Source organism: Anser cygnoides, chromosome 25 (genome assembly GCF_040182565.1).
Source record: "Anser cygnoides isolate HZ-2024a breed goose chromosome 25, Taihu_goose_T2T_genome, whole genome shotgun sequence".
Taxonomy (NCBI): Eukaryota; Metazoa; Chordata; class Aves; order Anseriformes; family Anatidae; genus Anser; species Anser cygnoides.
In genome coordinates this window covers 2,614,836-2,642,581 of record NC_089897.1, presented here as the reverse complement: position 1 = coordinate 2,642,581, position 27,746 = coordinate 2,614,836, and the positions used below count along the sequence as shown (strand labels likewise).

Here is a 27,746-nt window from a genome sequence, read left to right as displayed (position 1 = left end):
CATGCCCTCCCCCCCACGAGTCCCCCCCCTTCCCACGGAGCCCGCACCCCCCGTGATTCCCCCCCCCCCGGAGCTTCCCCCCCTCCCCACCCCCCGCCCCCTTCCCCGCCCTCCCCCCCCGCCCCCCCCCCCCCGCAGCAGCCATGGCGGCGGAGCCGGCCCGGGACACGGCCACGGCCACGGGGGGGGCGGCGGCGGCGGCCCCCTTCTCGCTGCTCCACCTGCACCTGGAGCTGGGGGTCGCCTTCGGCTCGGGGGGGGGCGGGGGCGCGGGGCGGCTGCGGGGGGCGGCGCGCTTGGAGCTGCGCTGCCTGCGCCCGGGGGGCCGGGCCCTGCTGCTGGACTCGCACCCGACGCTGGAGGTGCGGGGGGCGACCCTGCTGCCCCCCCACCCCGAGGCCGACGGCGGCGGAGGCCGGGAGCTGCCCTTCGAGAGCCTCCCGTTCGCCAGCTACGGCTCGGCGCTGCGCCTCGCCCTGCCCCGGGAGCCGCGGCCCGGGCAGCTGCTGGCCGTGCGCGTCGACTACGAGGCGGGCGAGGGGCCCGGGGTGAGCGGGGGGCGAGGGGCCGGGGAGGGCCCGCGGGGGGGTGGGGGGCGAGGGGACGTGGGGACGGCTCCCGGCCTGTCCCGAAGGCGCCCGGCGCGGGGGGGGGGGGGAGCCGGGGACCGAGGTGGGCTCCGGGTGGCCGCCCGCCGCCCCCTCAGCGCCTTGCTGTTCCCCCTGTGCTGCAGATGTCGTGGCTGGCCTCCTCCCAAACCGCCCAGAAGGAGAAGCCTTTCCTCTATACCTCTGGCTTCCCTGTGCTCAACAGGTCCTTCTTCCCCGGCTTCCACACCCCGGGCACCAAGAGCACCTACTCGGCACGGGTCCAGGTAAAGCCCCGCCGCTCACAGCGCTGTCTCTTGTCTCTCGCCAGGTGTGCTGGCTCACCCCCGAGCAGACAGCGGGGAAGCAGAAGCCCTTTATGTACACTCAAGGCCAGGCCGTCCTGAATAGATCCTTTTTCCCTGGCTTTGACACTCCAGCAGTTAAATGCACATACTCGGCCACGGTGCAGGTAAGCGGCTCCCCGGGAGGGGCGCGGGGCACAAACCCCGCCGCCTTCCCGAAGCTCTCCCAGAGCAAAGCCCTCGCCGTGCTCCCGTCCGGAGGTGCTCGAGGGGCAGGAAGCCGCCGGCTTCCCGCAGGATGCCCCGGACGCGCGGAAGCGTTCGGGTGCTGCAGGAGCGCTGCCCGGAGCCCGTGCGGCCGCGGGTTCGAGACAATTTGGAGCATTACGCTCCAAATCCCCCCTGCAGGCCCCCAGCAGAGAAGGCAGTGACAAATATTTAGCTTGTACTTTATTTTCCTCTACAAGTACGCCTGGCCCGAGTCGCTCCTCTCGCCTTTCCCCACCCTTCCCCAGCCACCGCTGCGGCCTCTGGTTCGCGCATGACAGCGGGCGCGTGCCGGGCGATGTGCTGAAAGCTTTCGCCTCTGAGCAGGACGCTGCCAAAATGCTCTGTGCTTGATGCCGAAATGCCAGTGAGCAGCTGGGATTAGCTGGGTGCTTGAACCTCTCAGGTCTCCTCGTGGGGACGCAGCTGCCTGAGTAATTCCTCTGAATTGTTAACGTGGAAAACCCAGCTCGGTCCCCTAGCAGGCAGCGGGTGCCTTCCCCTTTTTGTTTAGCCCCAAACCAAGTCGCTCACACCCAGGCCTGTCCCCTCTCCTGGGGGAGCGCAGCCAGCAGCGGCGCTGCCGGGGGGTGAGGGACGCTGCCGGGGGCTGTGACGCTGATGGCACACCGAGGCCGTGGTGTCGGCTGGTGATGCAGGAATTTATTTTTCTCCCCCTTGCTCTAAATTCTTCCCTGAAAGTTGGAGCAAAGCTCCCTCCTGAAGGGTGAGCACAGGGCTCATGTGTCGGAAAACCCCGGTGCAGGGATCGGTGCCGCAGGAACCGTGCTCTCCCCAGCACCGCCAGGCTCACCTCCTGCCCGTCCCGCAGCCGCCGGGCTGACGGAGCCACTGCGGAGCTTACTGGGGCCTGATGAACCGGGATAACGAGATCTTGTGCAAGGACGGGGAGGAGAGCTGCTTTCTGTAGGGCATGCGCTGATTGCTGCCTTCCTGTTCTGCTCCCCGCTGCGCCCCTGCACCCTGCGGCACCAGGGCTCACCGTGTGCCTCTGTTGCTTTGTCCCAGATGCTGTGGTGCAGAAGGGATGGTTGCGAGCAGCACGGCTGGCTGGGGTTTGGCGCTGGGGACACGTAGTGGGGTCCCCAGCCGGGCTGGGTGACACCCCGCTTTGTGCAGCGCAGATCTGATGGACATTTTGTCCATGTTTCCAGGTCCCCGAGGGCTTCACGGCGGTGATGAGCGCCACAACGTGGGAGAAGCAGAAAGACAACACCTTCGTCTTCAAGATGGACCATCCCATCCCCTCCTACCTGATCGCCCTGGCTGTCGGGGACATCGTGTCTGCTGAAGTTGGCCCAAGGTAAGCGCCTGCAGAAGCAACCTGTGCATTAAGTCACGGCCGTGGGAGCCACCGCTTGCTGTGGAGCCCAGCTCCGCTGGCCCTGGAGAGGTCCTGGGCAGCGCTTTGTGTCGGCCCTGTGCACGTGGGCGAGGGCAGCGCATGCCCACCGCCAAGCAAAGGTCCCACGTCTCTTCCCCAGGCTGGTCGTTGGAGCTCCCGGCTGCTCCAGCAGCCATATAAAAGCCCTTTGGCATTCGGACTAGGAACGAGATTGCAACAGTTGGACTCTCGTTAGCTTTGTTTACCACCAGGCTTTTATGTTGTCTCAGGATAAACACGTGCGGTTATTGTCTGATGAAGCAACAGGGTGAAAGTCCCCTAATGGTTAACGCTTCCTCTTGTTGGCACTGGCCAAGCACACGACTTGCAGGAGGTCTCCGCCTGCACGACGATTGTCCTGCAGGGTGCCCCCGGTGTTTATCCTGCAGGGTCCCCCGAAGTTTGTCCTGCAGGGTCCCCCAGTGCTGCCTCCTCCTGCTGCAGACACAATGCACTGATCGGGGCGGGGGGGGGGGGATCTCTTTGGGGGCAGGTGCACCCTGCTCGGCTCTGGAGGAGGCCCCGACTCAGAGGGGTCACTCAGTGGGGCCGAATGCCCCCCGAAGTCCCCACTCCTCGGCGTCCGGAGGGACCCCCTTCCCTTGCTCGGTCTGAGCTCTGTTGGTCTCTGCAGGAGCCGTGTCTGGGCTGAGCCCTGCCTGATCGAGGCTGCTAAGAAGGAGTACGACGGGGTGATCGAGGAGTTCCTGGCCGTGGGCGAGAAGCTCTTTGGACCCTACGTTTGGGGCAGGTATGAGAGGCCCTGTTCCTCGGGGCAGGGGACGGAGCATCCCCCGGCCCTGGGCCGCGGCTGCAGGCAGAGGTGGCTCCGCACCGAGCCGCCGGCTCTTCCCTGCCAGGTACGACGTCCTGTTCATGCCGCCCTCGTTCCCCTTCGGCGGGATGGAGAACCCCTGCATCACCTTCGTGACGCCCTGCCTGCTGGCCGGGGACCGTTCCCTGGTGGACGTCATCATCCACGAGATCTCCCACAGCTGGTTCGGCAACCTGGTCACCAACGCCACCTGGGGCGAGTTCTGGCTGAACGAGGGCTTCACCATGTACGCGCAGAGGCGCATTTCCACCGAGGTCTACGGTGCGTGGCCGTGCCCGGGGTCTGCAGGCAGCCGGGTTTTGGGGTCTGTGGAGGCTCCGCGCCTCCCTCCGAGAGCTGCACGTGGGAGCAGGGCCCGTACCGCGTCCTGCAGGAGACGAGCAGCGCTCTGCCAAGCACCGGGGTTTCTTGTTAACAGCAGCCAAGCTCATGTCAGGCGCGGATGGAGCCGCCACATCCCCGTAGCAGGGATGTGGGGCGCTGCCGGGCTGGGGAGCAGCGATCTCACCCAGCCTCACCTTTCCTTTGCCCTCCCAGCTCCCCGGCAGGGTGACCTCTGTCTAACCCAGGGCTGCGTTGCTGCACTTCCCACCCAAACGCCTCCTTCCCCCAGCGACGGGGCTGGCCCGGCAGCTGCTCCCCCAGCCAGCAAGGCTCGCTCCGCTTGCCCCTTGTAGCAGCAGCCGTCACCCTCTCACCGCGTGGGGCAGGAACGCGAAGCGTGCGGGTCGGGGTCTCCAAACGCCTCCGCTTGTCCCCGCCAGGTTCAGCGTACACCTGCCTGGAGGCCGCCACGGGCAGGGCCCTGCTGCGCCAGCACATGGACAACACCGGGGAGGACCATCCGCTCAACAAGCTCCGCGTGGTGATCGAGCCAGGTCCGTGGGAGCCCCCGCGGGTGGTGCTGGTGGTGCCCGAGGCTGCGCAGGGCTGTGCTCCGTGCGGAAAGCGTGAATCCACGCGCGCCGCTCGTTTTGCAGAGCAGCAGGTCGGTTGTGAGCGGTTTCCCTTCTCCCCTGCTAGGCGTCAACCCAGACGACACGTACAACGAGACTCCCTACGAGAAGGGGTTCTGCTTCGTCAGCTACCTGGCACATCTCGTGGGGGACCAGGGCAAGTTCGATGCCTTCCTGCAGGTAGGCGGAGGGACGGCGCGCCCGTGCTGGGGAGCTTGGGGCAAACTGGGGCTGGGCGATGTGAAATGCTGCGGTGGGAGGAAGGAGCATGGGGAGCCGGGAAGGAAGGGCTGAGCTGGGTGGCTAAAGAGTGGGGGGAATAGAAATGGTCCCAGCGGGGTGGTGAGGGCTGAGCGTGGCAGCAGATGGAGGGGGTGTTTGGGGACGTGCCGGGGGGAGGCAGCGAGCATGCATGGCAACCCACCCTGGCTGTCCCCACAGGCCTACGTGGAACGGTTCAAGTTCCAGAGCATCACAGCAGATGATGCCCTCAATTTCTTCCTGGAATACTTCCCCGAGCTGAAGAAGCAAGGCGTGGACTCGCTCCCAGGTCAGTGCGGGGCGGTGGCAGCTGCCAGGCCCTGGGCACTGCTCTGCAGCGCAGCCCTCGGGGGTCCCAGAGCCTTCTTCCACCTGAGCGTGGAGAGCTGCTGAGCCTGGCTCTGAGGATGATGAGAGCTTGGCAAGAGCACTGCTGTGTCTACTGCCTCCTCTCCGCTGGGCTTTCCTTCTGGCGCTGGTCTCGCTGCAGACCACGTGTGTTAATTCCTGTGCTCAGCGGGGACGGGGCTCAGCCCTGCCCGGTGCCAAAGCCCATGCCCGGTGTGAGCTTCGTGGGGCTGCCGCTGCTGAGGTGCAAACTGAGCCCTGCCCAGGTGGGGCCCCCCCAGCTCTCCCTCCCTGCCTCACCGCAGGCCTGGAGTTCGATCGCTGGCTGAACACGCCGGGCTGGCCGCCCTTCCTGCCCGACCTCTCCCCGGGGCAGCAGCTGATGAAGCCGGCGGACGAGCTGGCGGAGCTGTGGGCAGCCGACAGCTTGAACGTGGAGGCGATTGAAGCCGTGGACATCACGGCCTGGAAGACGTACCAGCTGGTCTACTTCCTGGACCAGCTCCTGCAGAAGTCGCCCCTACCCGAAGGTGAGGGCCTGGTGCCCAGGGGAAGCCCAGGGTGGCATCACACGGGGCCCAGGCTGTTGGCCGGGGATGTGGGGGCACCACCGGGACGTGTGGGTGCACATCAGCTGGGGATGTCCCCCGGGGACACGCGTGTGGTGGCAGCACAGAGCCCGGCCGTCCCCAGGCTGGCTCGGCCGTGGTGTCACCACCTGCGTTCGCCTCTCCTCGCCCCCGGTGCCGAGTGAGCGCTGCACCCGCACGGCCTCACCCAGCCCTGGGGGGCCGGGAGGATTCGCAGCGGGGCCGGGGCGAGCTCCGGGGCCCCGTGGGAGCAGAGGCGATCGCTCTCTCTCCCAGGCAACGTGGAGAGGCTGAGCGCGATGTACCCGAAGATCTCCAAGGCCCAGAACGCCGAGCTGCGGCTGCGCTGGTGCCAGATCATCCTCAAGAACAACCACGAGTCCGAGTACAGCAAGGTCAAGGACTTCCTCCACAGCCAGGTTTGTCCCATCCCTCTGAGGGGACGAGGCTGACACCGGGGGGGACGCAGGACCCCCCTGGTCAGCCCCAGCCCTCCCCCTGCTGCGGCGGAGGTGGCTGGGGCCCGACCGCGTCTCTCTCTCTCCGGCAGGGGAAGCAGAAGTACACCCTGCCCCTGTACCGCGCCATGTGGGGCGGCTCGGAGGCGGCCCGGGCGCTGGCCGTGGAAACCTTCTCGGCCACGGCCGCCCAGCTCCACGTCAACGTCCAGAACTACGTCAAGAAGATCCTGGGCTTGGAGGGGGCAGAGAAGGCGTGAGCGGAGAAAGGGGGTGCTCCTGCCCCTGCCCACCCGGGGCGCTTCCTCTGGGGCAAGCCCTCAGTGAGGTCTCACTGCACATAGTTCCTGATTAAATTTTATAATTTTTACCTTTTTGTGCTTTTAAGTATTTCCAGCAGTCCCTGTGCACCTTCAGCATGAGGTTACGCTCCTCCTGGCCAGGAACCATCCCGAGGCCCCCGGGGTTTACCTGGAGGGATGGGCCTGGCACGGAGGCCTCTGGTCCTCTGCTGGGGGCCCGGGGGTCCCTGCACCACCTCGGGACGTTTCCCCCCACCCCAGCTTCAGCCCCACCCTGCCCTGTGCCCTGCAGAAAATGAGGTGGGCATTGTTCTCCTGCAGGGCTCGGTGTGGGTGCAGCTGTGAGCCCTGCCTTTCTCTGCCTGTCTCTTCTGGAGCTGGGGGTCTGCGTCCCCGTGCAGGCTGTGCCTCCTCTCCCTGGGGCTCAGTTTGGGGCTGGGGAGGGCAGGATGCGTCCCCACTGTGCCACCTCTGCACTGGGCAGTGCAGGGCCCTGCCACGGGCCGGCAGCATGACAAAGCTCCCGGATTTGTGAGCAAACGGGGAGCTTAGTGTGGGATCTGCCCTCCAGCCTCGGTGCGGGGATGGAGCCTGGCCCCATGGACCTGCGGTGCAGGAGCAGCAGCTGGGTCAAGACCATCCCCTAAGCCTGGCCCTTAGATGCAGGGAGCGACTCTAACAGATTTCTGAGCAGCAGCGTAACGGCTGTGGGGGCTCCAGCCCAGGCGCAGCCTAATGGGCTTTTAGGCAGCGGCGTTCCATCGGGAGAATAACCGTCTGCTCTGGTGAGCAGCCAGGCGCTGACAGCAAACCGCGTGGCAAGGGGCAGCGAACCCGAGCTGACACGTACACGGTGCCGCATGGAAGCGGCCCTGGGCATTTTGCTGGGGTAACTCCCACAGGGGATGGACAATGATGCAAGTAAAACACGATTTGAGGGCTTTACAGAGCCAGTGTGGCCTACATAGAGAGACTGCAGGAATAGGACAAGGAGCAAGCTCGACAGCTATGTAGGTACTTGTCCCCACCAAGTGCAAGACCAAGAGCACGTTCCCTGAAGCCAAATTCCAACACAAAGCTGCCAAGGGCCACGCCAGCACCATGAACCCTGGGATCCTGCTGGCCACAGAGGCCCCCGAGGCCAGTGGCTGGACAGGGTGCGCTACGGTGGAGCTGGGAGCCCTCGATTGCCTTTGGAAGCACGAACCCAGCCTTGCTGGAGCTCACCCTGCTCAAGTGCCTCGGGACGCAGCTGTTTGCTGCAGCTCCTGCAGGAGCTCCGTGCAGAGGACAGCCAGAGGTGCACCCAAGGGGACGGCAGCACCGCTCCCTTTGGGCTGTGCACCCCCTGCTCCTGGGGGGAGGTCAGCCCGCGCCCCACGAGCAGCTCTGGCACCTCCCGGCCTCCTTCCCCCTGCCCCAGGAGGGCGCAGGCTCGGGCTGGGCAGCGCCAGCCTTGCCCGCCAGCAGCCCACGGCTCCTCTTTGTGCGGGCTGCAATTCCCAGCTCCCTGCACAACAGCAGCCCAGAGGCGAAGCACAAAACAACAGAGCAGCTCCCTTGCCTGCAGTTTTTCAGCCAATATACCCCACTGATGCAAGTCTGACCAAGCACTGAGGTCACTGGAGCATACACACCCAGGCTAAGCCAAAACCACCTCAGAAACAAAGACGCCTGCAGCGCCCAGCTCTGAGGGTGCAGAGCGCACATTTCATCGCTGATGTGCTCAGAAATAAACTCCAAACCCCAAATCATTGGAGAAAATAGTCAAAGGGGCTGGCTGAAGTCACAGATGAAGTCACCTTCCTCACCAGGCTGTGCATCTTTGGAAAATGGGTGTCCTCTAGTGGATTCAGCATTGCTGAAAATCACTTTTAGCATTATTACTTGTCGCTTATAACCTGCTCCATTAGCAACCCTGCTTTCCCAGGGAAAATGTAGATCGTTGGCACAATTAACACAACCCCTGACAAGAGACTTCATTAGCTCTGAGGCATCTGGAAATAATCCCCCAGGCTGAAAAAGACTCCTTGGCTCTCAGATATATCTGCCACCTCTGGTCAGACTGACCTGAGCAAGCCCTCAGCTGGGATCAAGTGGTCCACAAAGCGGTTCCCTTGGATTAAGTAAAACTACAGCTTCTCCTCTGCACAGAGACTGCAATGCCCTCAGCATACCGAAACACGCGGGCATGTAATGCTACAGGACGCCGATCAGGAGCTCACACCCCGCACTGGGCCAGGAACCGACACCCTGAGAACAGCCACAAGGGCTGCAGCTCCCAGGTGGGCTCCTCAGCTGCTCCAGCTGCAGCCAGCTCTTGCCCTTTCAAGAAGCCCAGCAGAGCAGCACTACCTCTGGGCTGCCTTCTGCTTCGCACGCATTTCTCAGGGAGCAAGAAAGGGAGCGTAAACCTGCCCAGCGAATCTCCTCCACCCAACTGCCAGCTACCGTTAACGCATGTGGCTGGGCTTCGACCTGCCGCGCTGCCTCATCCCGGTCCTGCTGGGTGGATGGGGATGGGGGTTTGTGGTCCCGGGACCTCTACGTGCTGCTGCGACGTAAGGCAAGACAAGATGTTGATCCTCAGCCTCTGTCCCTCCCTCTTCTGGGCTGTCTCGGTGGCTCTCAGCAGGGCAGGGGAGCAGCTCGGTCAGCAGACGTTTAACCACCAGCTGATGCCCTCCCAAGCTGCACAAGTGAGGTAAAAGCTTCTCTGTCCCCTCTGCAGCGCGAGAAGCATCCAGCACGGCCGGGAGCTGCAGCAGGGAGGGAAGAGCAGCTGCGTCTGAACTGGCTGGGAAGGGCGCGCTGCTGTCACTCACCTTCCTGCAACGAAGACACTTCAGCGTAAAATTAGTAACAAGCTGTAGCACAGACGTTTATTTTTTAACAAAGTGACCTTCATCAAGCTAAGAGTTCTTTTCGCTTAATTTTCTCCAAAATGAAAGCCAAGTCAATCGTGTAATGCAGGGAGATGATGTTAACTCTTTATTAATATACTGATATTGAAAGGCTTAGTGAGACAGGATTAATGGATTTGATGGTCAGAAAGGAACGCTGTGATCTTCTAGTTTGACCTGCAGCAGAGCATAGGCCTGGGCTTCCTGCAGCCCACCAATCCAGGCAGTTGCAAAAGGGCTTATCTTTTAATCCATGCCATGGGGAGTCTCTGAAAAGTCACTAGAGTCTGGTCCAACAGTCAGCTTCACTGCTAACACCACGCTCTCTGTTTCCAGTTTTGTTATATCTGACTTCCACTTACAGCCCCGGGCTGTTTCAACTGAACTTCTTTAAATAGTATTCTTTAAATACCGTGTTTCAAAATATTAATGACTCTCTTATTTGTGACTGCTTTTACTTTACAGTATATAGGAGCAATAACGGGCTTGATTCGGAACTTAGTTATCCCCAAACTATGTGGAATTAATTAATTCCTTAATGGTTTCAATTTTACATTTGCGTAACGGAGACCAAACCCTTCTCCATGAAGGTACAAACCAAGCAAATCCACAGGAGAGTAAGTCAGCTGTCCACGCTCCTCTTGGCCGTCTGCTATATTGTGTAGACACTATGAGCAGCTCAGTACGGAATGGTAAAAAGAGAGTCAGCTGTAAAGTGTTAGATTTTTGAGAAAAAAATTGAAAAGTCCGATTTACCAAAGCATGTCATATGTCTGAGCCCAGCTCTGCACACTGCTTGTCTGATATGTGGTTAGCTAACGACTCTATGATGTCAAGAAGGAGTGGCTGACTTAGGGAGCGGAGGTTTGGCAACTTGGAGACCTTCAAGGAAAAGAAAAACAAAACAGAAGAACACAAAGAAATTAAAACCCTCCCCAAATCACAGCTGATGTACCATCGTCTTCCCCCTGCCACCCCACATGAACACGCAGGTCAGGCAAGTCACGGCTGGGCGCGTGCTGCGTGAAATTACAATTGCGGAGCTGGGAAGCAGAAAATGGCCCACGGGAGCTCAACTCGTGACTTCCTGCGCTTTCATTCCACTTTCAGACTGCTGCATGGAGGGGGTGGGAATGGAGAACAGCAGAAATGCTGACCCCAGCACTGCCTCTCCAAGAAAGGAGTAATTACTATTCGTAATGACAATTCCGCTGTTACTGGATGCAGACGAAGCACTCTCCTAAAAGCAAACCTGGGCAGCAGCACAGCCTTGGGCTTCGAAGTCTGTGTGTGTTTCTACCGACCTCCAGATCATCTGAACTTGACTGAGGACCTGATCTCTTCACTCTGTGCTCCCAAGGAGAGGTGGTACTTTAAAGCAGAGCCCTGTTCAGTATCCACGCTGGTTTTGCTGGTATGCCTCCCGCAGTCAAAGCAGGCAACTGCAGCACTAGCCAACCAAAACCTTTGCCACATCAAATATATGTGAATCTGTAACATGTTGTATGTTTTAGAGCACATCTTTATGCTCCTAGGCTGCTCAGAAGCTCAACTGCTATCAAAAGGGAGCTCTAGGCTTTCCTGTCCTCCACATCTTTCTAGAACCAAGCCAGCAATCCCTCCTGCAGTTATTAACACCCCTGTCCAGCCCTGAAAGCAGACTGCCTAAAAGCCTGTCCACTTATCCAACCCGTATTATCTGATCTAATAAAATAAATCACCTCACTTTAAGGAGCTCATCTGTGATAAAGCATAAAGATATTCTGAGCGTCTTCTGAAACCCTGGAAGGAAACCACTGAGTGCACTTTCAGAAGGAGCTCAGGATAATACCTGCTTGAAATCATATGCCCAAAATAAGAGGGCAGGAGGACTGGGAGGGAAAAATACCCTGGTGACACTGCTGGGAATCCTGCTCTGTGTCAAGAGGCACACACTGCAGAGGAACAGATCAGAGCTGGTGTCGAAACACAATCAAACACTTCAGAACAGCAGTTTTATTAGGGCTTTTGCACAGTGCTGACACACAAAAGCCTAAATACACAGTGCCCAAACTACTGAACCTCTGGGAACAGCTCTTCAATTGGTGTTCTTACTGCTGGGAAAACTCTTTAACGTTCTGAATCAAGAGCAACATTAACCAAGCTGGAAGAACGGGAGATCGCAACGGCCATATACCCAGCCTGCCTAAGCCTTGATGACCCGCCAGGCTTGCACAGCAAGAACAAATCACCTTTCAGAGTCTGTGGCATGCAAGGGAGCAGAACAGCAAGCATTCCTGCCCAGCCACGCACACAGTCACACAGCGCTGGGCCAAAAATCACACACTGGAGCCTCTCAGGCCAAGCACAAACATTGCATAAATAAGATTTCTTGCACATCTGCTTGACAGTCTTCCAGCCACATTTTGATGAAAACTGTTCTAACAGTCAACAGTTTAAATATAAAACATTTCCACATATTCTGGCTAGTGAAGATGAGTACAATTGAGTAACACCCTTTAGTTCAGATCTTTTTTTCTGAAATGTTGCAATATTCACTTCCCCCCAGTACATTCTGGTGAGAATCACTCCAACCTGTTTGTCTTCCCGTGGCCTCCACCGGGAAGGACCATGAGATTTCAGCTCGCGGGGACTACAGCACAGTGACCCCAAACCCGAGGAGCTGTCCCAACCACCTGTCTGTCCCGTAGCCTGCAGTGGGGCCATTCCCCACCCCATGCTGAAGTTGGGCCCCTCTGCAGGATCCACGAGGCCAGAAGAAAATGTGTAAGACAAAGCCAGGGGCTGTAACCTTGTGCTGAGGTCCCTCCACCAGGCGTGGGATTCCTGGATGCTGGCTCCACTCTCAAAGCTTCTTATGCATTTTTAGTTATTTCTGAGTGTAAAACTCATTAAATTTGGGCAACTTAGGCATTTAATAAAGAGCCCGAATACCTCCCTCTGACTATCCAATCTCTAGGTACCAGCTGGACCTAGCAGAGCTTTCCTTCCCTGTGGGCAACAACAGGAGGACCGTGAGATTAAATATACCGAAGATGGAGAGCTCCTTGAATACTGGCTATGGCATTATTACCAGGAAGTATGTAGCATCCAGAAATCCCAATTCACAGTCTCTGTGATATACCTACCAGTTTCAACAATGTTAACAGTTGTGCAACAAACTGGTGACGTGCTGGGAAACTCTCATGGAGGGATCGTGTGGCATATGAGCAACAGGATGACAATACCCTTAATTCTCTCAAATGAGGACAGGAATATCAGCACATCAGGCTCATGACCTTTTCTATCCCCAGTGCATCATCCTGTGTGGTTTCCATGTTTTGATACATGGAAACCACAAAAAGCCCAGCCAGGACATGGTAATCTGCCTTTTGAGCACACGACAATATAACATCTATGACAGCGAGAATACTTCAACAGAAATACGAACACCACACTTGTAGCTACCAGTGCAAGAGAAAATCATGCATTCGATACATGACAAACTTATCTTGTTATACACACAGGAACCCAACGATGGCGTGGCACAAAATTAACAACTGGAACAAGCGGAAATGGAAGCAATTCTGTGCAACTTCTGTTTTGGAAGGTGTCTGCATTTCCAGACTAGACTGTTCTAGTCTTTTGTTTATTTTTAATGCTAAAAGTGTGCCTAGCAGACTTGTCAGAGTCAAGGACATGCAGCCAGCTCTCAGCTGTCTCACATGAGGAAGAATGAAATGGATTCCTACATTAATGTGTCTTTAACCAACGCAGAGACAGAGGACAGCAGCTCTCAAAAGCCCCAGAAAAGATGCAACCAACCTTGGTGAACTGGTGAACAATGATGTGCAGACAGTGCCTCTTCATGTCCAGGGCCTGGGTCTTGTCAGCTGCCTCCAAAATCTACAGCAAAAGCAAAGGTAGGGTTTTCCTTCTGCACTGCTCAGACGTATGGAGCACAAGTACTGTTCTGACTCACAGGAGATAATTCCTCTGCTACAGAAACATCAATGTTTTTCATTACAAACCTGAATCTTTTCTAAACTAATCAGAAATAAGCCTTGGATTTAAAATGTGTGGAGTCCTCAGGAGATAATCAGCAGGAAACTGCAGGTCTGTTTCAGAGCCAGGTTCCCTGAAGTGCCCCAGTGAGACTGGCGTGGGCAAGAGCCAAGAGCAGTCAACGCAGGCTTTGATTCTGCTCATGTTGCAGAGGGTTCGGTTTTCTACCAAGCAAACGGCTTGCTTTTTGCCAAGGAAATGGCTTTTTCAAGGAGTATTTTTGTTGCCACTTCATCGCCAGATCCCGTCTGATAGAACAAGACTAACATCACCTGCACACCACTGTTTGCTCCGGTACAAGTGTCTACTGAACAAAGGATTTGGAGATGGCTGCTGAGCCTACAGTACATCGTAAAAAGCCCTTTAGAAGCTCTGTGGGATGAGGAGCTCAAAAGGAACACCCTGGTGGCCAGTCAAGCAATACCTCCTAACACTTCAGCACTAATGACCCCAGGAGCAGACAAGGAAACAAAGCTGCTGGAGGCTGCGCTCCTGCATTCACGTCAGTCGTTCAGGGCCGCTGTCCTCAGGAGGGGCTGCGAAGTCTCAGGGGATGCCACTTGGGAAATGACTCAGTGAACCTGGCACTGAGGGTACCAAACCCACAACAAGGGACGTGAATGAACCGACAGCGATTCCTGCAAGAAACTACCTCATGTCTACCGTGTCAAGTGACCATACTGGCACAGGGTCTCGTTAACACGCTCGCACACTTGAATCACCTACAGCGTGGACAGGCAGCAGGCAAGCACGTTATGAAGAAGACAAACTGTTTATAGTCCTGCAGCGTATTCTGATCTTATATTTCGCACGCTTTCCTACACAAACACGGCCCTTATTCCAATGCATTCAACTCTTCCCTACAAAATCCTACAGTAGCTTTATCTTAAAAGGTACACACCTTTACAGCCTACAGCTTCAAGTAAAAATTTTTTTTCAAAAAAAGAATAAATCCTAGGCCCACCGGACCAGACTCTTCGGCACTCTTGTACCATTAAAGTTAGTTGGGGACGATTACCTGGAGTACGTTCTCCACTGTAACATTCATTTCCAGGTTCTGCTTACAGTACGCTTGCAGTCTGTTGTTGGAGAAGCCGTAATAGTAAGGTGCAGCAAAGAGGTAGCTGTTAATCTCATTAAGGAAAAAAAAAAAGGTAAAGCAGAGGTAACAGCACTGATTGTAAACACAAATGCAATGACAGAAGTTAAAATGGTGTTCCTGCTGCTAATGCAGCCCTGACAGTCCTCAGCCTGAGCCTGGCAATGCAGAGCTGAGGCACTGCACATGCACTTTAGACAGATACGTAATTACTTCAGATTTAAGGATACAGGGAGTCTTCAGGAGGCATGTTTACTTCTCCATAATAAATATATCTAAGCATAGACTCAAATGCTTGTTTGCTGGGAACCATTTCACCTATAGAAATATTCACTTGCCCATCTTCTGGCATGAAGGAACGGAACATGGCTTCAAAGTAACTGGAAAAGGAAGTGAGACTAATGTAACGCATTCTGCAGACAGGCAGTTTAACTCACTGCTGTTCAAAGGCAGCTATGAAGCATTGCAGGTTCCAAAGAAGTAAATGCAGGTGATAACCTGGGCAAAAACATTGCTAAATCGTTGTTTCATATATGTCTGCCTGTGAGAGTACTCCAAACATAATCCCCATCATTTCCATCAACACTACCTGAATTTGTCTGTTTCTTGAAAATTAGGACACACAGTCCTTTGATTTTGGTCTCATTTGCATAAAACCCAGCAGAAAGCTTAAAGCATTATGGATTTCCTTGCTATCTACAGGCTGTAACTGCCACTCATGCATCAGGGCCTCTTTTATACAGTTGTGAAATGTTTCTGGTAACATACTACGGTAACTAATACTGAATACTATTACTGGGACTGGAAAAAACTCGTGGCAGTATTTGAAGTAGAAATTTGATGTGAACACCTACTGTCTTGCAGGACATAAAGGTGAAGTTACACAGAACACACAAGCAAGGGACAAACCCACTTCTTCCAAACGATGCGGAGAAAGAACAGAATGCATCTTCAGAAGGGTGAACTACTTGCCTCTGCAGCAGAGTATAGGAAAAATCTAGTCTCTGTTATGCACCATTTTATTTTCTATGCTTATTCATACCCAGTCTTAAATATCAGCAGGTGAGAAAGAGATTCAAGTTCCACATGATTCAAATGGATGTTCACCATCAGAACTCTTTCTGAGCTCAGTGGACATCTGTTGCTTTCCACTTCACTAAAACAGCCTTATGCTTTACACCATTTTTCCTTCTCGTGATTTTAAAGGTTCTTTGTCCTGCAGTGCAGCTTCTTACACATTCTCTAGAGAGTCTCTACAATTTTAATTTCCTTCTATCTTCCCCTGCTGGGTATCAAATTGAAAAATATTTAATCACTGTTGCTTAAAGGCTTATTACACTTATTGAGCAAAGCTACATCTTATACTTGATGTGGATACAAAGTTCCTCCCTGTCTTCTACAAAAAGCAAGCTGACCCACAGACTGCACAGCACTGAGTTTTACGCATACAATATTTTTTATAGTTTTAATGAACAGTGACTCACTCACCTGGAGCGGGCTGCTAGGATTGCTTTGTGGGCTGGCCGTGGGTGGCCATCCAAGAGGAGGATGATATCACAGAATTCAATCCCAGCTCCTTCAAGGTAAGCCTTCATGTCCTGAATTAAAGAAGTTCCTGAAAGTCAACACAGTGGAACAGTTAAAAACATGATAGTTCCAGCTGACCGGGTGCTGTCAAACTAACATATGGCCAAGTCATAGCTCCAGGCCCTTTCCTTTGGGACCCTTGGGGTGAGCAGAAGGCAGGCCCTTCCACATCATCTTGGAGCAAAATGAGTTTCATCCTTCCCTACCACAATCCCTTACCTGCTGCCCATCCCAGAAACATACCCAGCAACTCTGCTTTCAAACTGGTGACAGCAAGCTTCTTCTCTTCTTTTCTTCCACTAACTCTTTTTTTCTTGGTTAATTTTTCCACGCTTTCTTTCTCTCTCTGTCTCTCATGGTAAAATCATCACTGGCTTAGTCCCAAAATCCTCTTCCTCACTCCTGCTTCTTCTTTGGTATAAACCTGTGAGAGGCCAATGCCTCCACTCAGCTCGGTTACCTTCTACTCCACTTAAACTGAAGGTCTACTGCCTTTTCTTTGAATCATTTTTTTATATCTTTCCAATCCTTCTGCCTCTTCTCTCTCTGCACAGAATCAGGATACGTTATTGCAAGGAGAACAGGACTAAATTTAATATAACCTCCCATGTATTTTAACGGGGATAATGTTCTGATTGAAGCTCAATGGAGAAAGAATTGGCATGTCCTGTCTTAGTCTGGGAGACAGCCTAATATAGCTACACCAACTGAAGAGTCAGTGGTCTACTCCCAGGCCATTTCCTAGATTAAACAAACTGCTAGCAACTCAAAAACACCACAGCTAATAATTTTATAAGGTATAAAAGTTACCAATGTCAAGTGGCTGATCGGAATGTGTTCGAACAGGAGGTTGCTGCTTTCTCCGTACAATCTCCACTATGAGGGATGAAGAAAGATGTTCAAACTCCTTCATCATTATTACCTGATTAAAATGTGATTCTTTCACCACAAAGTTCAGGCAATGTTCCTTTAAAAAAAAAATTAAAAATTACTGTTTTTTGCATTAAGACATCCTCAGCATCACAGAAATGTTACACTGGTAAACAGCCATCTTTTTCTTACGAGCCTCCACATGGATCCTGCAGCTGCAACTATCAAATCTCTTCCTCTCTAAGTGACCATCTAGGCTCCCACTTAAAGACAAAATCTGGGACAATTCTAAGTATCTAGAAAAACCTGACTAAGAAATAATGAGGGGAAGATTAATTGAATCCCATCCAGCTGCTCTGAAGATTTCTAAAATAGGAATCTCGGGAGATGCCAAAAACCTCATGAAGCTAACTAAGATTGGTTGCTATTTCATAATAATACATTATACAATTAGATACCAAAATTTAATTAGAAGAGTGAAAAGATCTTATCTCTTAGTACTATCCAGTATTAAGAATTACAGAGGTACAAATAGCTTGAAGGATTTCCTTAGGAAATTGTGTGGATTTTGTCTTAACCTTTTCTATAAAGGTTGCAAAGTCTGAAAGAGATCTTGCAAGCTCTTGTATGTCAAACTTGCTAGAAAAAGTCAATGTGGTAGAAAGAAGACAAATGAACCAGACCTAATGCTGAACAGTTAAAGGGACAAAAAAAAAATGGTACTCCATTTGCCAGTGTGAACCGATGCTTTCCCTCAGGATATTTTCATAAGCAAAAAATATAATCTACACCAGCTCACCATACGGTGAGCACAAAATTAAGCCAAAGAGTAATTAGTAATTTCCAGTTTCTGCCATGTTATTTCAGCTGGGATCTACAGGGATCTGTCTAGGACCCATCTGTAAAATGTTTTAAATAATGACTAGGGTGCCAGAAAGAGCAGCCTTCTGCAGATGGCAGCTAGCCATGAGGCATAACAAGCGCTTGAGAAGACAGGATGCCAATTCAAGATGATCCTGACAAAGTGGAGCGATGTGGAAGAGCCCCTGCCACCCTACTGCTAGCTAAGGCAGGTGGAGGTAGCCTGCTGATCTGACGTTATTGGCAGTGGGTCCACCGATGCTGAGATACTCGGTTCTTGAGCTTCTGGGCACCTGATGGCACCACGGTCCTATGCACCAAAGGCTGTGCCAGCATCTACATAACTGCTGCTGACTCTGCTGCTGTTCTCCTGGATGCCTTTCCTTTGCCCAAATCCAGTGCAAAAAGAGTGCCTGAGGAAGTCTGGATGCATTCTGGTTTGTCTAGCCCCACTCCGGTTGTAACGGTCAGCTTTATGGCCACGTGATGGGCACAGGCTGTCCAAATCGGCACTGCATGATCTTGCACTGACCCTGGGACTTCAGTGGAGGAACTTCTTTGCAGCTTTAAGCACGATTGGCTCTGGCCACTTTTGGTGAGAACCAGACCATCACAGCAAAAGCATGGTCTGAAGCCTTGGGGTATCGACTCTGCCATGTGTTTCAGCAAGTGCCTAAAAGCCCTTGGTCCCACTAGATGGAGGTGGGGAATTGCCGATACATTGCTTTTCAGAAGAATGTTTTACAGATAAAAGCGTGACAGCTGTGTTTAGTTTTTCATCAAACCAGGTGAAAGAACCTGTTAGCAGGCTCTGCATTAAACAGTGGGGCCAGAAAATGCACTGGTTCCATCTTGCTGCAGGGAGAGTGAAGTGAAAAGAGCCAAAGTCACCCTGCCCTGTTTATCCTACAGGACAGATATGCAAAAATATCAGACACTTATTGAAAAAACCTACGTAATTGTCACGAGCTCCTGCAGTACAATCCACACTAGCATATACCCAAGCAACTATAATTATAGGGACGAACAGAATTTGCAAAGCTGACAGGTTTTGCAAAACATTAATTACATCAAGATTTTTTTTTAATTTCTTATCAGTTACTTTGTATGCAAAATGTGATTACCTTTAGTTGATCCAGCTGAAGCTTGTTAGCATTTTCACACACAATGAGCACATTCTGCAGATCTACAGATGCTTCAATATACTGAAGGCAGAGCTGTTCCAGTCGAGAGAGCTTGAAGTTTAAGGCTAGTTTGTACACATCCATAATAAGTAGCACGTCCTGCACATGACCTGAAATCACAAGAGATAAAACGCCCTTTCATAACTCTAGAGAGTTCACAAAACAAAAAGAGAGACCTTTCTCAAAGCATTTCTTTTGCATCAACCTGAGCATTCAAAACAGCAGAACAGGCAGCGATCGGTGAAGTATTTTTACAGAGAGAAAAATTCCATTGCTGCTTAGACTAAATCAGAAATTGGTACTAAAAAAAGAAATGAGTGGTCTTTCAAAATGGAGGCATGAAACAACCACCCCGAAAGATTTTTTGGACAAGGATTTTGTCACAACCGGGAGCACAATTTTTCAAGACCCTCAAAAGAAAAAGAAGTCTCTAAACACGCTGCCAAGCTCCTAAACTAGCAGTCAGTTTTTCCAAAGTGCTCAGTTACTGACAGTTCTGTTGAAGTCCTTGGATTTATGCAGTGTTAGCAATCAATTCCCTAATTTCAACAGGCCCTTACCAAGGCACACTGTATTTATGCATGTACAGATCTGAGGTTGGTCTAGAAGAGAGGGCTGAAGGCAGAGGGGCAGCAGGGACCCAAGCTGACCATTGCAATGGGGCCACTGAGAAACCACCTCCAGGAATAATCCTCCACAGCCTTTGCCTTCCTCACAGGGGATCTCAGGCCATCTGCTGTAACTACTTTTTGATAGAGAAAAGCCTTCTTGCATGTTATTTGGCTTCCCAGTGTCTAATAAGGAAAATCCCATTTGATAGGCGTGCCAAGTGTGATTAGCTCAGCCTCTGAAGCGATCCCCCAAGGCACTAACCTCTGAACTACGGGGAGCAACTAGGAATATGGAAGTCAGGACAGGACCATTGGAGGATCCCAGCAGACCGGTAACAGTGCAGAAAGGTAAGCACCAGGGAGAACATGTGATAGGCTGGGGAGAAGGGCAAGAGGCTGCCTAGCCTGTAACAAAGGGAAAAGTTCAGTGTGATAATCCCTTGTTTGGTCTGGTTCTGTCCTGCAATGAGCGTGCTGAGGATTAGTGAACCAGCTGAGAGCAGGATCTGGCAATGTCAGCAGAAGCCAGTGAGAAGGTTCCCTCATCCCCATTAATTAGGCTCTGCAGGGAAACCTTTGGGACAATTGCATACAAATTAATATTTTACTGAGAATTACCCTTTCCAGAGTGGACTGAAGCTGAAGCAAAGCTCCAGTGTTAGGGTAGATGCACCTCAGTTTAAATGATTGTGCCACGTGGCTGCAGTTTCCCTAGCCCCTCCAGCTGGAGTTCCCTCTGGGAACTGTGCCACCTCCCAACAGACCTCATCACTAAAACAAGGCCGTGAGTTAGACTTGCTGTGCTGAAGCTGAGATCTCTGGCTATTACTTCCTGGCCTCCAACTGCTTATAACTCAGCGATCTTCAAAGAATGCATCTAATGGGCTTCTTGAGGCATTCCTTTGGGTCGGCATTTTGAAGAAATGATAGATATTGGCTTGCTCTGCTTTTCAGTGCACCCTCAGTTTGCAATGAGCCAAAACAATAGCAGAGAAAGGAAATAACCACAGGATGCATGGTCCTCCCAGACAGCTTGTTCAAAACACCATGAATTTTTTATTTATTTTTTTTCCCATCTTTTGGAAAGATCACTAACCAACCTTTCCTTGATGTTTGAAGATAATTGGGAAAAAACAGAAGCACTGGTTAGCATGCTTTGATAGAAATTTGCAATATATATATAACTTTTTAGCTCAGGTAGGTCATTAAGTGCTTTCATTTTATCCACAAATACTTGATCCTGCTCCATATCAAAATGAATGTTCGCTCCTCAGTTGCTAGCATTTTTTTCTTATCCTGCTGTCCTACCTTTGCGAGGGTATTTTATTTTGTCCGTATACAGAAACTGCATGAGCACCTCGAAGGGCTGCGCTTCAGCCTCTCGGATGGGCACTTCCAGCAGCGGCTGCAGGCGACACAATTTGACATTCCCACCAATCCCATCCTTCGGACACGTTGGATGTCCCTCGTCTTCAATATCTTGCTTTGATTTCTAATAAGACAGAAAAAACACTGAAACATGGCAACAGTACTGTGTCAGCCAGCACACTTTACTAGTGAACCAAAGGAAAGATTTTTCTCATCACTGCATAATTTTCAAGACTCAAGACCTCATTATCTTCAAGATTATCTCCAAGATATAAATTAATTGATATGTATTAGAGACTTACTGTTTGTTCCATGCCACGTGACAAACACAGATGAGAACAAATGTGAGCACCTGGATAAAGCTCAGAAGCAGGACCTCAGAAAAAGGGAATGAATTGCACTGAGCTCACACCTGCCCCCAGCAGGAACAGCATCTCTCCTTGCAAAGGAAGAAGGAAGATGCAGGACCAAGTTCCTCAGATCCCTGCCTTGCAAAGTCAGAGCTCAAGTGCTGCACAAGAGTATTTTAAGCCAGTCTCTTACTTTTAAGTTTCACTGTGACTACCTTTTCCATTGAAAATGAAGGGCTGTGGGGTGGCTAAGCAATTAACAAAGGGGCAATGAGGCATCCATATCTTATTGCAGGTAGTGTGCTACCAGTTGCTCAAGAACAACAAAAAGTTTTCTGCTGAAAAGTTGTAAGTAAAGTTAACAGACAATGCCCCATACACACCAGACCAACTCCAGAAAAATCACAAAACAGTAAGGTAAAAGCAACAGAGCCACACTCAAAACCTTAATCCTGCCATCCCTCTAATCTGTCTAATCCTGTAGGCCATCTCCAATTCCATGCAACCTTTACCCATCCCAGAATGGGGGGTATGTGTGTCTCCTTAGGCATATCCCACAAGACAAGACCTTAGCTAGGAGAGCTCCCAGGAACCACAGCACCAAATCCAGATAACTGGATTAACTTTGGCTGCTCCATGTTATGCTCCTTGCCTACCCTGATGCACATCCAGTAGGCTATGTTAATACTAATTATCCTCTTTATTTTACTGGCCCAACAGCACCTTAGCATCAGATGCTGCTTTGCTCCTACATCTGTCTCAGCAGGCATTATTTTTTTCCTAATAACCTTATTTCCAAAATTGGGCAGAATAAGTACTACCTCGCCACAAGACGACTGTTCTGAAATACTCACTTGTTTCAATCTCTCCCTTGCCTGTATGATTTTCTTTTTCAACCACTTGCAGCGAGCTGTAACAATTGCAGTATGTCCTCGGACCCGTTCTTCCTTCTGCCAAAGGGAGAGGAAGAACACACATTAAACTTTAATTCCCAAATCCCATGGTGGTGGCAGATGGCAGCAGTAGCAGAAACCTGGGCTGTACTCCAGGTTACCATACATTTAGTTTAGGTTAGAATGAAAGACAACGCTGCATCTGCTCTTCACATCCAGATGAAATTCAACACCTACATTCCCTAAAGGCTAAGCAATGGCAAACACCGCTTGGAAAGAGTCTTTGTTACATTGACTGAGTAGAAGCTGTTGTATAGTTTCAGTGGCATGGACCTTTCTCCTTATCGTTACATCTGATTTCAGTTTAAATTTTTCTTTTCAAAACAACGGTATGCTTGTTTGCTATTGTTCTTCATAATCTATTTAAACTGTTCTTCGGAGTATCTGATCTCTGTAAAGTCTTTTATAACTTTTTACCAAAAAAAAAATGCAGATGAGTTCAGATTTCTCAAGTTTTTCTTTGAAAAACACATTCTTTTTACAATGTAATAATTGTTTTCATTACTAGAGAATGAACAACATTCCTCTGTGCAGCTTTTTCTCATTCTATTTTATTTCAGTAACTAAAAATGACTCCTGAAGCGATATCTGGATCTGCAAACAACTGCCTTGCTCTTTCCAGGGAATAGTTGTGACCTCAGAGTACAGAGGTCGTTAGTATCACTTTCAGACTGCAATTACATGTAACGTGCTCTGATGAATTCAAGTTATGTCTCAGTGACCCAAGGGTTTTCTTAGTTTAAAGGTTTCTTCTCCTTTGCAGTTTTATAAATTTACCTGGATTAGTGCGATTTACTAAACCAGAAAGAGATCACTTACACCAGTGACACTGCTCTTAAAAACTACATCACCAGAGATTTTGGCACAATCATTGCACAACTTGCTTTTTCCCAGCAAACATGCTACACACACAGTCACACCCCTGTTGGGACCCCCCTCTTCCTGTCAAATCCAATACCATTTTCACTAAAATCTACTCACCTCTCCCAAAACAAACTCCAAGTCACTGAACTGCCTGTTTTCCCACAGCCTTCCGTAATCTTCATGTAGAGTGCATTTTGGGTAACAGGAAAACTAAAAAACAAAAACACCACAAAATACATTTTTGTCTGTTTCAATTAAATATATCCAGAAAGACTGCGGATGCTTACTACCACTGTATTTTCTTACTAACTTGACCTCAACACAGTATATAAAGCTACAAAATATCAAGCAAACCACATGCAAAGGTTTCCTCTAGGCTGAGCGCAATGAAAGGTAACTGGGTAGCTTATAAGAAATGTGTCTCATAGTGGTTTGCAGATTTCTGGATTTGGGGGGCTAGGAGTCTCACCTGCTTCCAGAACCTGTCTGTGAGTCCTACGCCAAAAAAAAAATAAACTTTCTATTGGTGGGGGGCATTGATCTGGTGTGAGTATTGCAAAATGAAAAGTTTTAAATTCCCACATTCACTGGGGTCTGCTGTAACAAGACAAAACTTCAATACCGAATGTTCCGACTTAAGAACCCTGAACCAGGCAGTATGTGGGGAACAGCAGTCAATTTTCAGAAACATCCTGACAAATCCTCTCTGATACTATTTGTCAAAATAAGTTGTCATGACCTAAGACTTTAGAAGGCACTGGAGAGCTTAGCCTTACCAAAATGTCTGTTCAGGTAACGTTTCTCAGAAGATTTTAGAGATACACCTTAATTTTTGACAGCTGATCTGAAAATGCAAAGGCTTCCTGCAGGAAGGATGTGAAAGGGGAGCCATGAAGCTCGCAGTGAGCCAAACCAGAGACTCCTCTGTGTCGGGAGATGGAAGGAGGACTCGCGCAGAAACGATGTGAACATTCGGTCTGTTTACCAGTGAGTTACCTGGAACCGGTACATTTACCTGGAACCTGTACATTTCTCCACTTCTAATGTTGTTGTCCACTGTCCCGCCAAAGATGTACATAGCATCTGAGATAACAGCTGCAGCATGGAAAAGTCGCCCACTGGGTAACTAGGGAAAGAAAAGGACAAAATACGTGAGCGAATAAATAAAAACATCCTTTTTTCTCCCAAGAAAAAGGGCCTGTAAGTGATCAACAGAGAGAAGGGAAAAAAAATCTTCATAGCCTAAAGCAACACGACCGCTTGCATCCTAAGGCTGACATTTCTTTTATTTTAAGATCGTTTCCTTGAACACACTTGCCAGTCACATTTAGAAACATCTGTTCATTACACCTTCCAGCAGAACCGTACATATGCAGGGCTCTCCATATCACAACTGTTACGAAATACATCGCTTACCAAAAACTATGACTCAAAGCTAAGTTTGACATAGGAAAATCAAACACGCTTCTAGAGACAAACAGATTCTGAAAACGTGTTCTGTAGATAAATTTAGAGCTTATTCTGGGCATTGTCTGGAACTGAAAAGGTAAGCGTGCCCCTTCCCTGCAGCCCACCGAGGCAAAGCCACCCAGCGGTGGCCCAGCCTCCCTTCCGCAAGGAGCCCGGCCACCACTAGCCAGACCCCCAGGGAGCAAAGCCACCCCACGCTGCCCCAGCTGGTCGTAGGACCGAGGGACTGAGGGATCACACCGCCTCATCCAACACATGCTTCACCCCATGGATTCCTGAAGTGGGAAGGAGTCCCTGCAAGTCAAACCTGCAGTGGTCCTCTTACCACGTTTTTCTTTCCTGTTTCTTCTGAGGTTACACAAATGGTACCGAGCGAAGCAGCACATCTCACTGAGATATCTATATAAAGCCTTCGAGTGGTGATAGTAACTTTTTTTCCCTAGTTTGATCAGGCTTCTTATGTTTCCCAGGCAGCAAATCTCATTAAATCTTTGCCTACTAAGTAAAAAGCCCTCTGGTATAAGAAATCTTCTCTTCTTGTACATATTTATAGACACCACTCAAGTAAACTCAAACATGAAACAATATTATGTTTATCTGGAGAGGCATATTTTCCATGAAGCCATGCTGACTGGCATTTTTCATTACCACCAAATTATCCCTTTCACCACAGCGTCACACAATGGTCTCATTTAGTTTGCTGCTCACCAGAATTTGCATGACTTTTTCTTTTTCTTCAAACTACAGCTTGCAGGGATCCAATCCCCCATACAGCAACCAGTACCTGTATTTTTAATTCTCAGGTGTACAGCCACGGTTTTGCTCGCTTTATGTTTGCCTGCACCAGTTCGGCAAGCCATCGAGATTGCTCTGGATAAACAAGATACCTTCTGTCTCCAGCATATGCCATGGATACATCATTAAAGAACACTGGAACTTAGTGCTAAAAAATACTGCTACGGGAAGATTACTGAATAATATTGGTCTACTGGTAAATTCCTGCTGGCACCCATTTGATACGTCTCCAAAAGAGGATGGTAGTGCTGCAAATATAGTCTGTTTTATACAGCCAGCACTCACTCATACTAGTAATCTCATTTTTCAGTCAGTACATCTTATTTAATTAATCAAACATATTATATTAGGTTAAAAAGACACCAGTGAGTTTATCAACCAAAGCTCCAATCTCATTCCAAAATACGAACTCTGCTTGCCAAGACCTATTTTTACAAAACCAGATGAGCTGCCATGAGTTATATTGTATTATCTTTCTTGAAACTGGCTCTCCTATCAAAAAACAAACAACCAAAAAAAACAACAAACAAACGAACAAAAAAAACCCACACAACAAAAATCAACTGTCAGAGATCAAATGCAGGCCACCTGGCTCGTACTTATTCAGGTCATTTTCCCTGCCTTTTTTTTTTTTCCTCAAATAAATGATACTTTAGCTTTGTTTTTAATCTAATTCTTTAATACCAAAGGATTTGCTTCTAAAAAGTCAGCCATTACGTTTAAAAACCACTTACTTTTTTTCCAGTCAAAAAAAACCCACTATAGCATTTTCACAATCGGTACCAGAAAGGAAACGTGAATCATTTGAGTATTTAATCAAGTAACACTTCACTTGCTAGTCACATCATATTTAACTCAAACAACCTGTAAGGAACACTATAACAATGATTTTTCTTTTGTAATGGTTGGTACCAGAGCGGTCAAGTAAGCAGAGCCTTGCCATTTACTAATTAACTTAAGCAATCAACACAAGCCTACTTCTTTAATACGCATGTTGCATTCTTAAACCGAATACTAAGAGAAATGTCCATATTGTAGGATAACCCAGAAAAAGGAAGGCCATACACAGTTCATCAAAACATTCTGCAGCCGAGGGGCTCGGGATATTTGCTTTGCTGAATCGGACGAGCAGAATTCGAGCCAGCCCAGAACTTCGCGCTGTGGCTGCAGCCTTGCTGAGCGCCCGATGCCACGGCCACGCACCCCCAGGACCGAGGCTCTGGCCACAGAAAATCGGATGCGGCAGGTAGTCACCTTCCTACATTTCAGTGCGTGTCATCAACAGTTTGGAACAACTTAACCGGGGTTATGCTGGACGTCCCGTCACGGGGAATTCTCAGATCTAAAAAGCCCGGTTTTCTAAAACGTGAACGTACCTCGCCCAGGAATTGCTGACGGAGCTCAGATGATGTGCGTGGCACAGCCCAGGTGACTGCATCCTAGTCTCACCTATCAGGAAAGCAGCTCCTACACTATAGACCTGGCGTTCCCAGTCATCCAGGATGACAGAAAACATCACCTGCCCAACCTCAGAGGTGAGAGGAGGGCTCAGGCAGTGCTGGAAAACAGGGGCCACGAAGAAGAATCCTCCTCGGGCTCTGCAGTCTCAGGGCTGGGTGCTCACGTCCTCCTGCACGCAGGGCGCTAACCCAACATCCTTCCTTCCATTCCAGGAATGGAAAAGTAGCGAGGAGAAAATATTCAGAACAAAACGAATAAAAGCAGAAAGGTTCAAAGAGCTCAGGAGAGTGAACAGCTGGAGAGAGGCACGCTGGGCTGCATGCTCCCCAGTCCAGTGCCAGATGCCAAAACATCCTGCCCTATCTTCAATCTTTTACTGGGAGACCTCCCAAGCTGACAGAATCAGCTGCTGAGTGTGTTCAAGCCAAGTACGGCTTAAATGGAACAGGTATGAAATAATAACTGTTTTGCTAGCTGGGATGGCCAGAAAGCCTCCCAGCATGGGACTCTGTGGAGAAAAGAAGATGAGAGAATTTACAAAATCTGAAACAGAGCCACAAAAGCAACGTGCCACGTTCGATACTGGGGTCCTGGAGTTGTGTAGCCTTATTTTAAACAGCAGAGATACCAGCCATCGCTCTGCTCACTGTCCCCAGACTGTGTTTCACAGACCGTGCACAGGAGAAACCACGCAAGGTGTCCTCCCTGGGGCTGAGAGCCCGGCTGTAATTCAGGTAGTGCGTAACCTACTCAATCTGAGCTTCTTTTATGCAGGTATTTTTATACTTGGGTTTTCCTCAGTACTGAAAGAAGTCTCATCCCTTGTACTAATGCACACAGTCAAATCTGATTTGGTAAAAAAAAAACAACAAAAAAACCAAGAAGGTCATTTCATGCAAAGGTGGGACGAGAATCAGAGTGTCTAATGGAGGAAACCTGTCTAAGACTGTGAAGGCCAGCATTGAGCATGACAGGGTTGCAGCTACCGGACCACAATCCCTTGTCTGAGCCT

At 50.4% G+C, this 27,746-nt stretch overlaps 2 protein-coding genes across 5 annotated transcripts in view; one reads left to right on the top strand and one right to left on the bottom strand.

Annotated features, from left to right (window-relative positions):
• The first annotated feature begins 123 nt into the window (after positions 1 to 123).
• RNPEP (arginyl aminopeptidase) lies at positions 124 to 6,382 on the top strand. Of its 3 annotated transcripts, none has more exons than XM_066983206.1 (11): positions 124 to 548; positions 919 to 1,059; positions 2,335 to 2,483; positions 3,199 to 3,315; positions 3,425 to 3,660; positions 4,164 to 4,277; positions 4,423 to 4,535; positions 4,797 to 4,905; positions 5,270 to 5,494; positions 5,831 to 5,973; positions 6,105 to 6,382. In XM_066983206.1, the coding sequence occupies exons 1-11, from the start codon at positions 144 to 146 to the stop codon at positions 6,270 to 6,272; spliced, it is 1,920 nt and encodes a 639-aa protein (XP_066839307.1). In that variant the 5' UTR covers positions 124 to 143; the 3' UTR covers positions 6,273 to 6,382. The 3 variants fall into 3 exon arrangements, with proteins under 3 accessions (XP_066839307.1, XP_066839308.1, XP_066839309.1); XM_066983207.1 differs by lacking the exon at positions 919 to 1,059 and adding an exon at positions 734 to 874 and having other exon boundaries at positions 166 to 548; XM_066983208.1 differs by lacking the exon at positions 124 to 548 and adding an exon at positions 734 to 813.
• Positions 6,383 to 9,282: 2,900 nt separating this feature from the next.
• LZTR1 (leucine zipper like post translational regulator 1) overlaps positions 9,283 to 27,746 on the bottom strand; it is a 38,256-nt gene continuing 19,792 nt past the window's right edge. For both annotated transcript variants that reach the window (XM_066983204.1, XM_066983205.1), the window contains 11 exons: positions 24,024 to 24,134; positions 23,126 to 23,218; positions 22,046 to 22,141; positions 20,782 to 20,965; positions 18,803 to 18,972; positions 16,758 to 16,914; positions 15,849 to 15,975; positions 14,591 to 14,740; positions 14,280 to 14,385; positions 13,022 to 13,102; positions 9,283 to 10,099 (listed from right to left, as the gene is read on the bottom strand). In XM_066983204.1, coding sequence (XP_066839305.1) covers positions 9,983 to 10,099; positions 13,022 to 13,102; positions 14,280 to 14,385; positions 14,591 to 14,740; positions 15,849 to 15,975; positions 16,758 to 16,914; positions 18,803 to 18,972; positions 20,782 to 20,965; positions 22,046 to 22,141; positions 23,126 to 23,218; positions 24,024 to 24,134 — 1,392 coding nt within the window. In that variant the 3' untranslated portion in view covers positions 9,283 to 9,982. The remainder of the gene's footprint in view (positions 10,100 to 13,021; positions 13,103 to 14,279; positions 14,386 to 14,590; positions 14,741 to 15,848; positions 15,976 to 16,757; positions 16,915 to 18,802; positions 18,973 to 20,781; positions 20,966 to 22,045; positions 22,142 to 23,125; positions 23,219 to 24,023; positions 24,135 to 27,746) is intronic.

Bases quoted from the DNA above. Each gene is read 5' to 3' on its own strand.
- RNPEP (XM_066983206.1), top strand. From the start codon at position 144: ATGGCGGCGGAGCCGGCCCGGGACACGGCCACGGCCACGGGGGGGGCG. The intron at 4,906-5,269 runs GTCAGTGCGGGG...GCCTCACCGCAG, and splicing joins AGGCGTGGACTCGCTCCCAG to GCCTGGAGTTCGATCGCTGG. The intron at 5,495-5,830 runs GTGAGGGCCTGG...TCTCTCTCCCAG, and splicing joins GAAGTCGCCCCTACCCGAAG to GCAACGTGGAGAGGCTGAGC.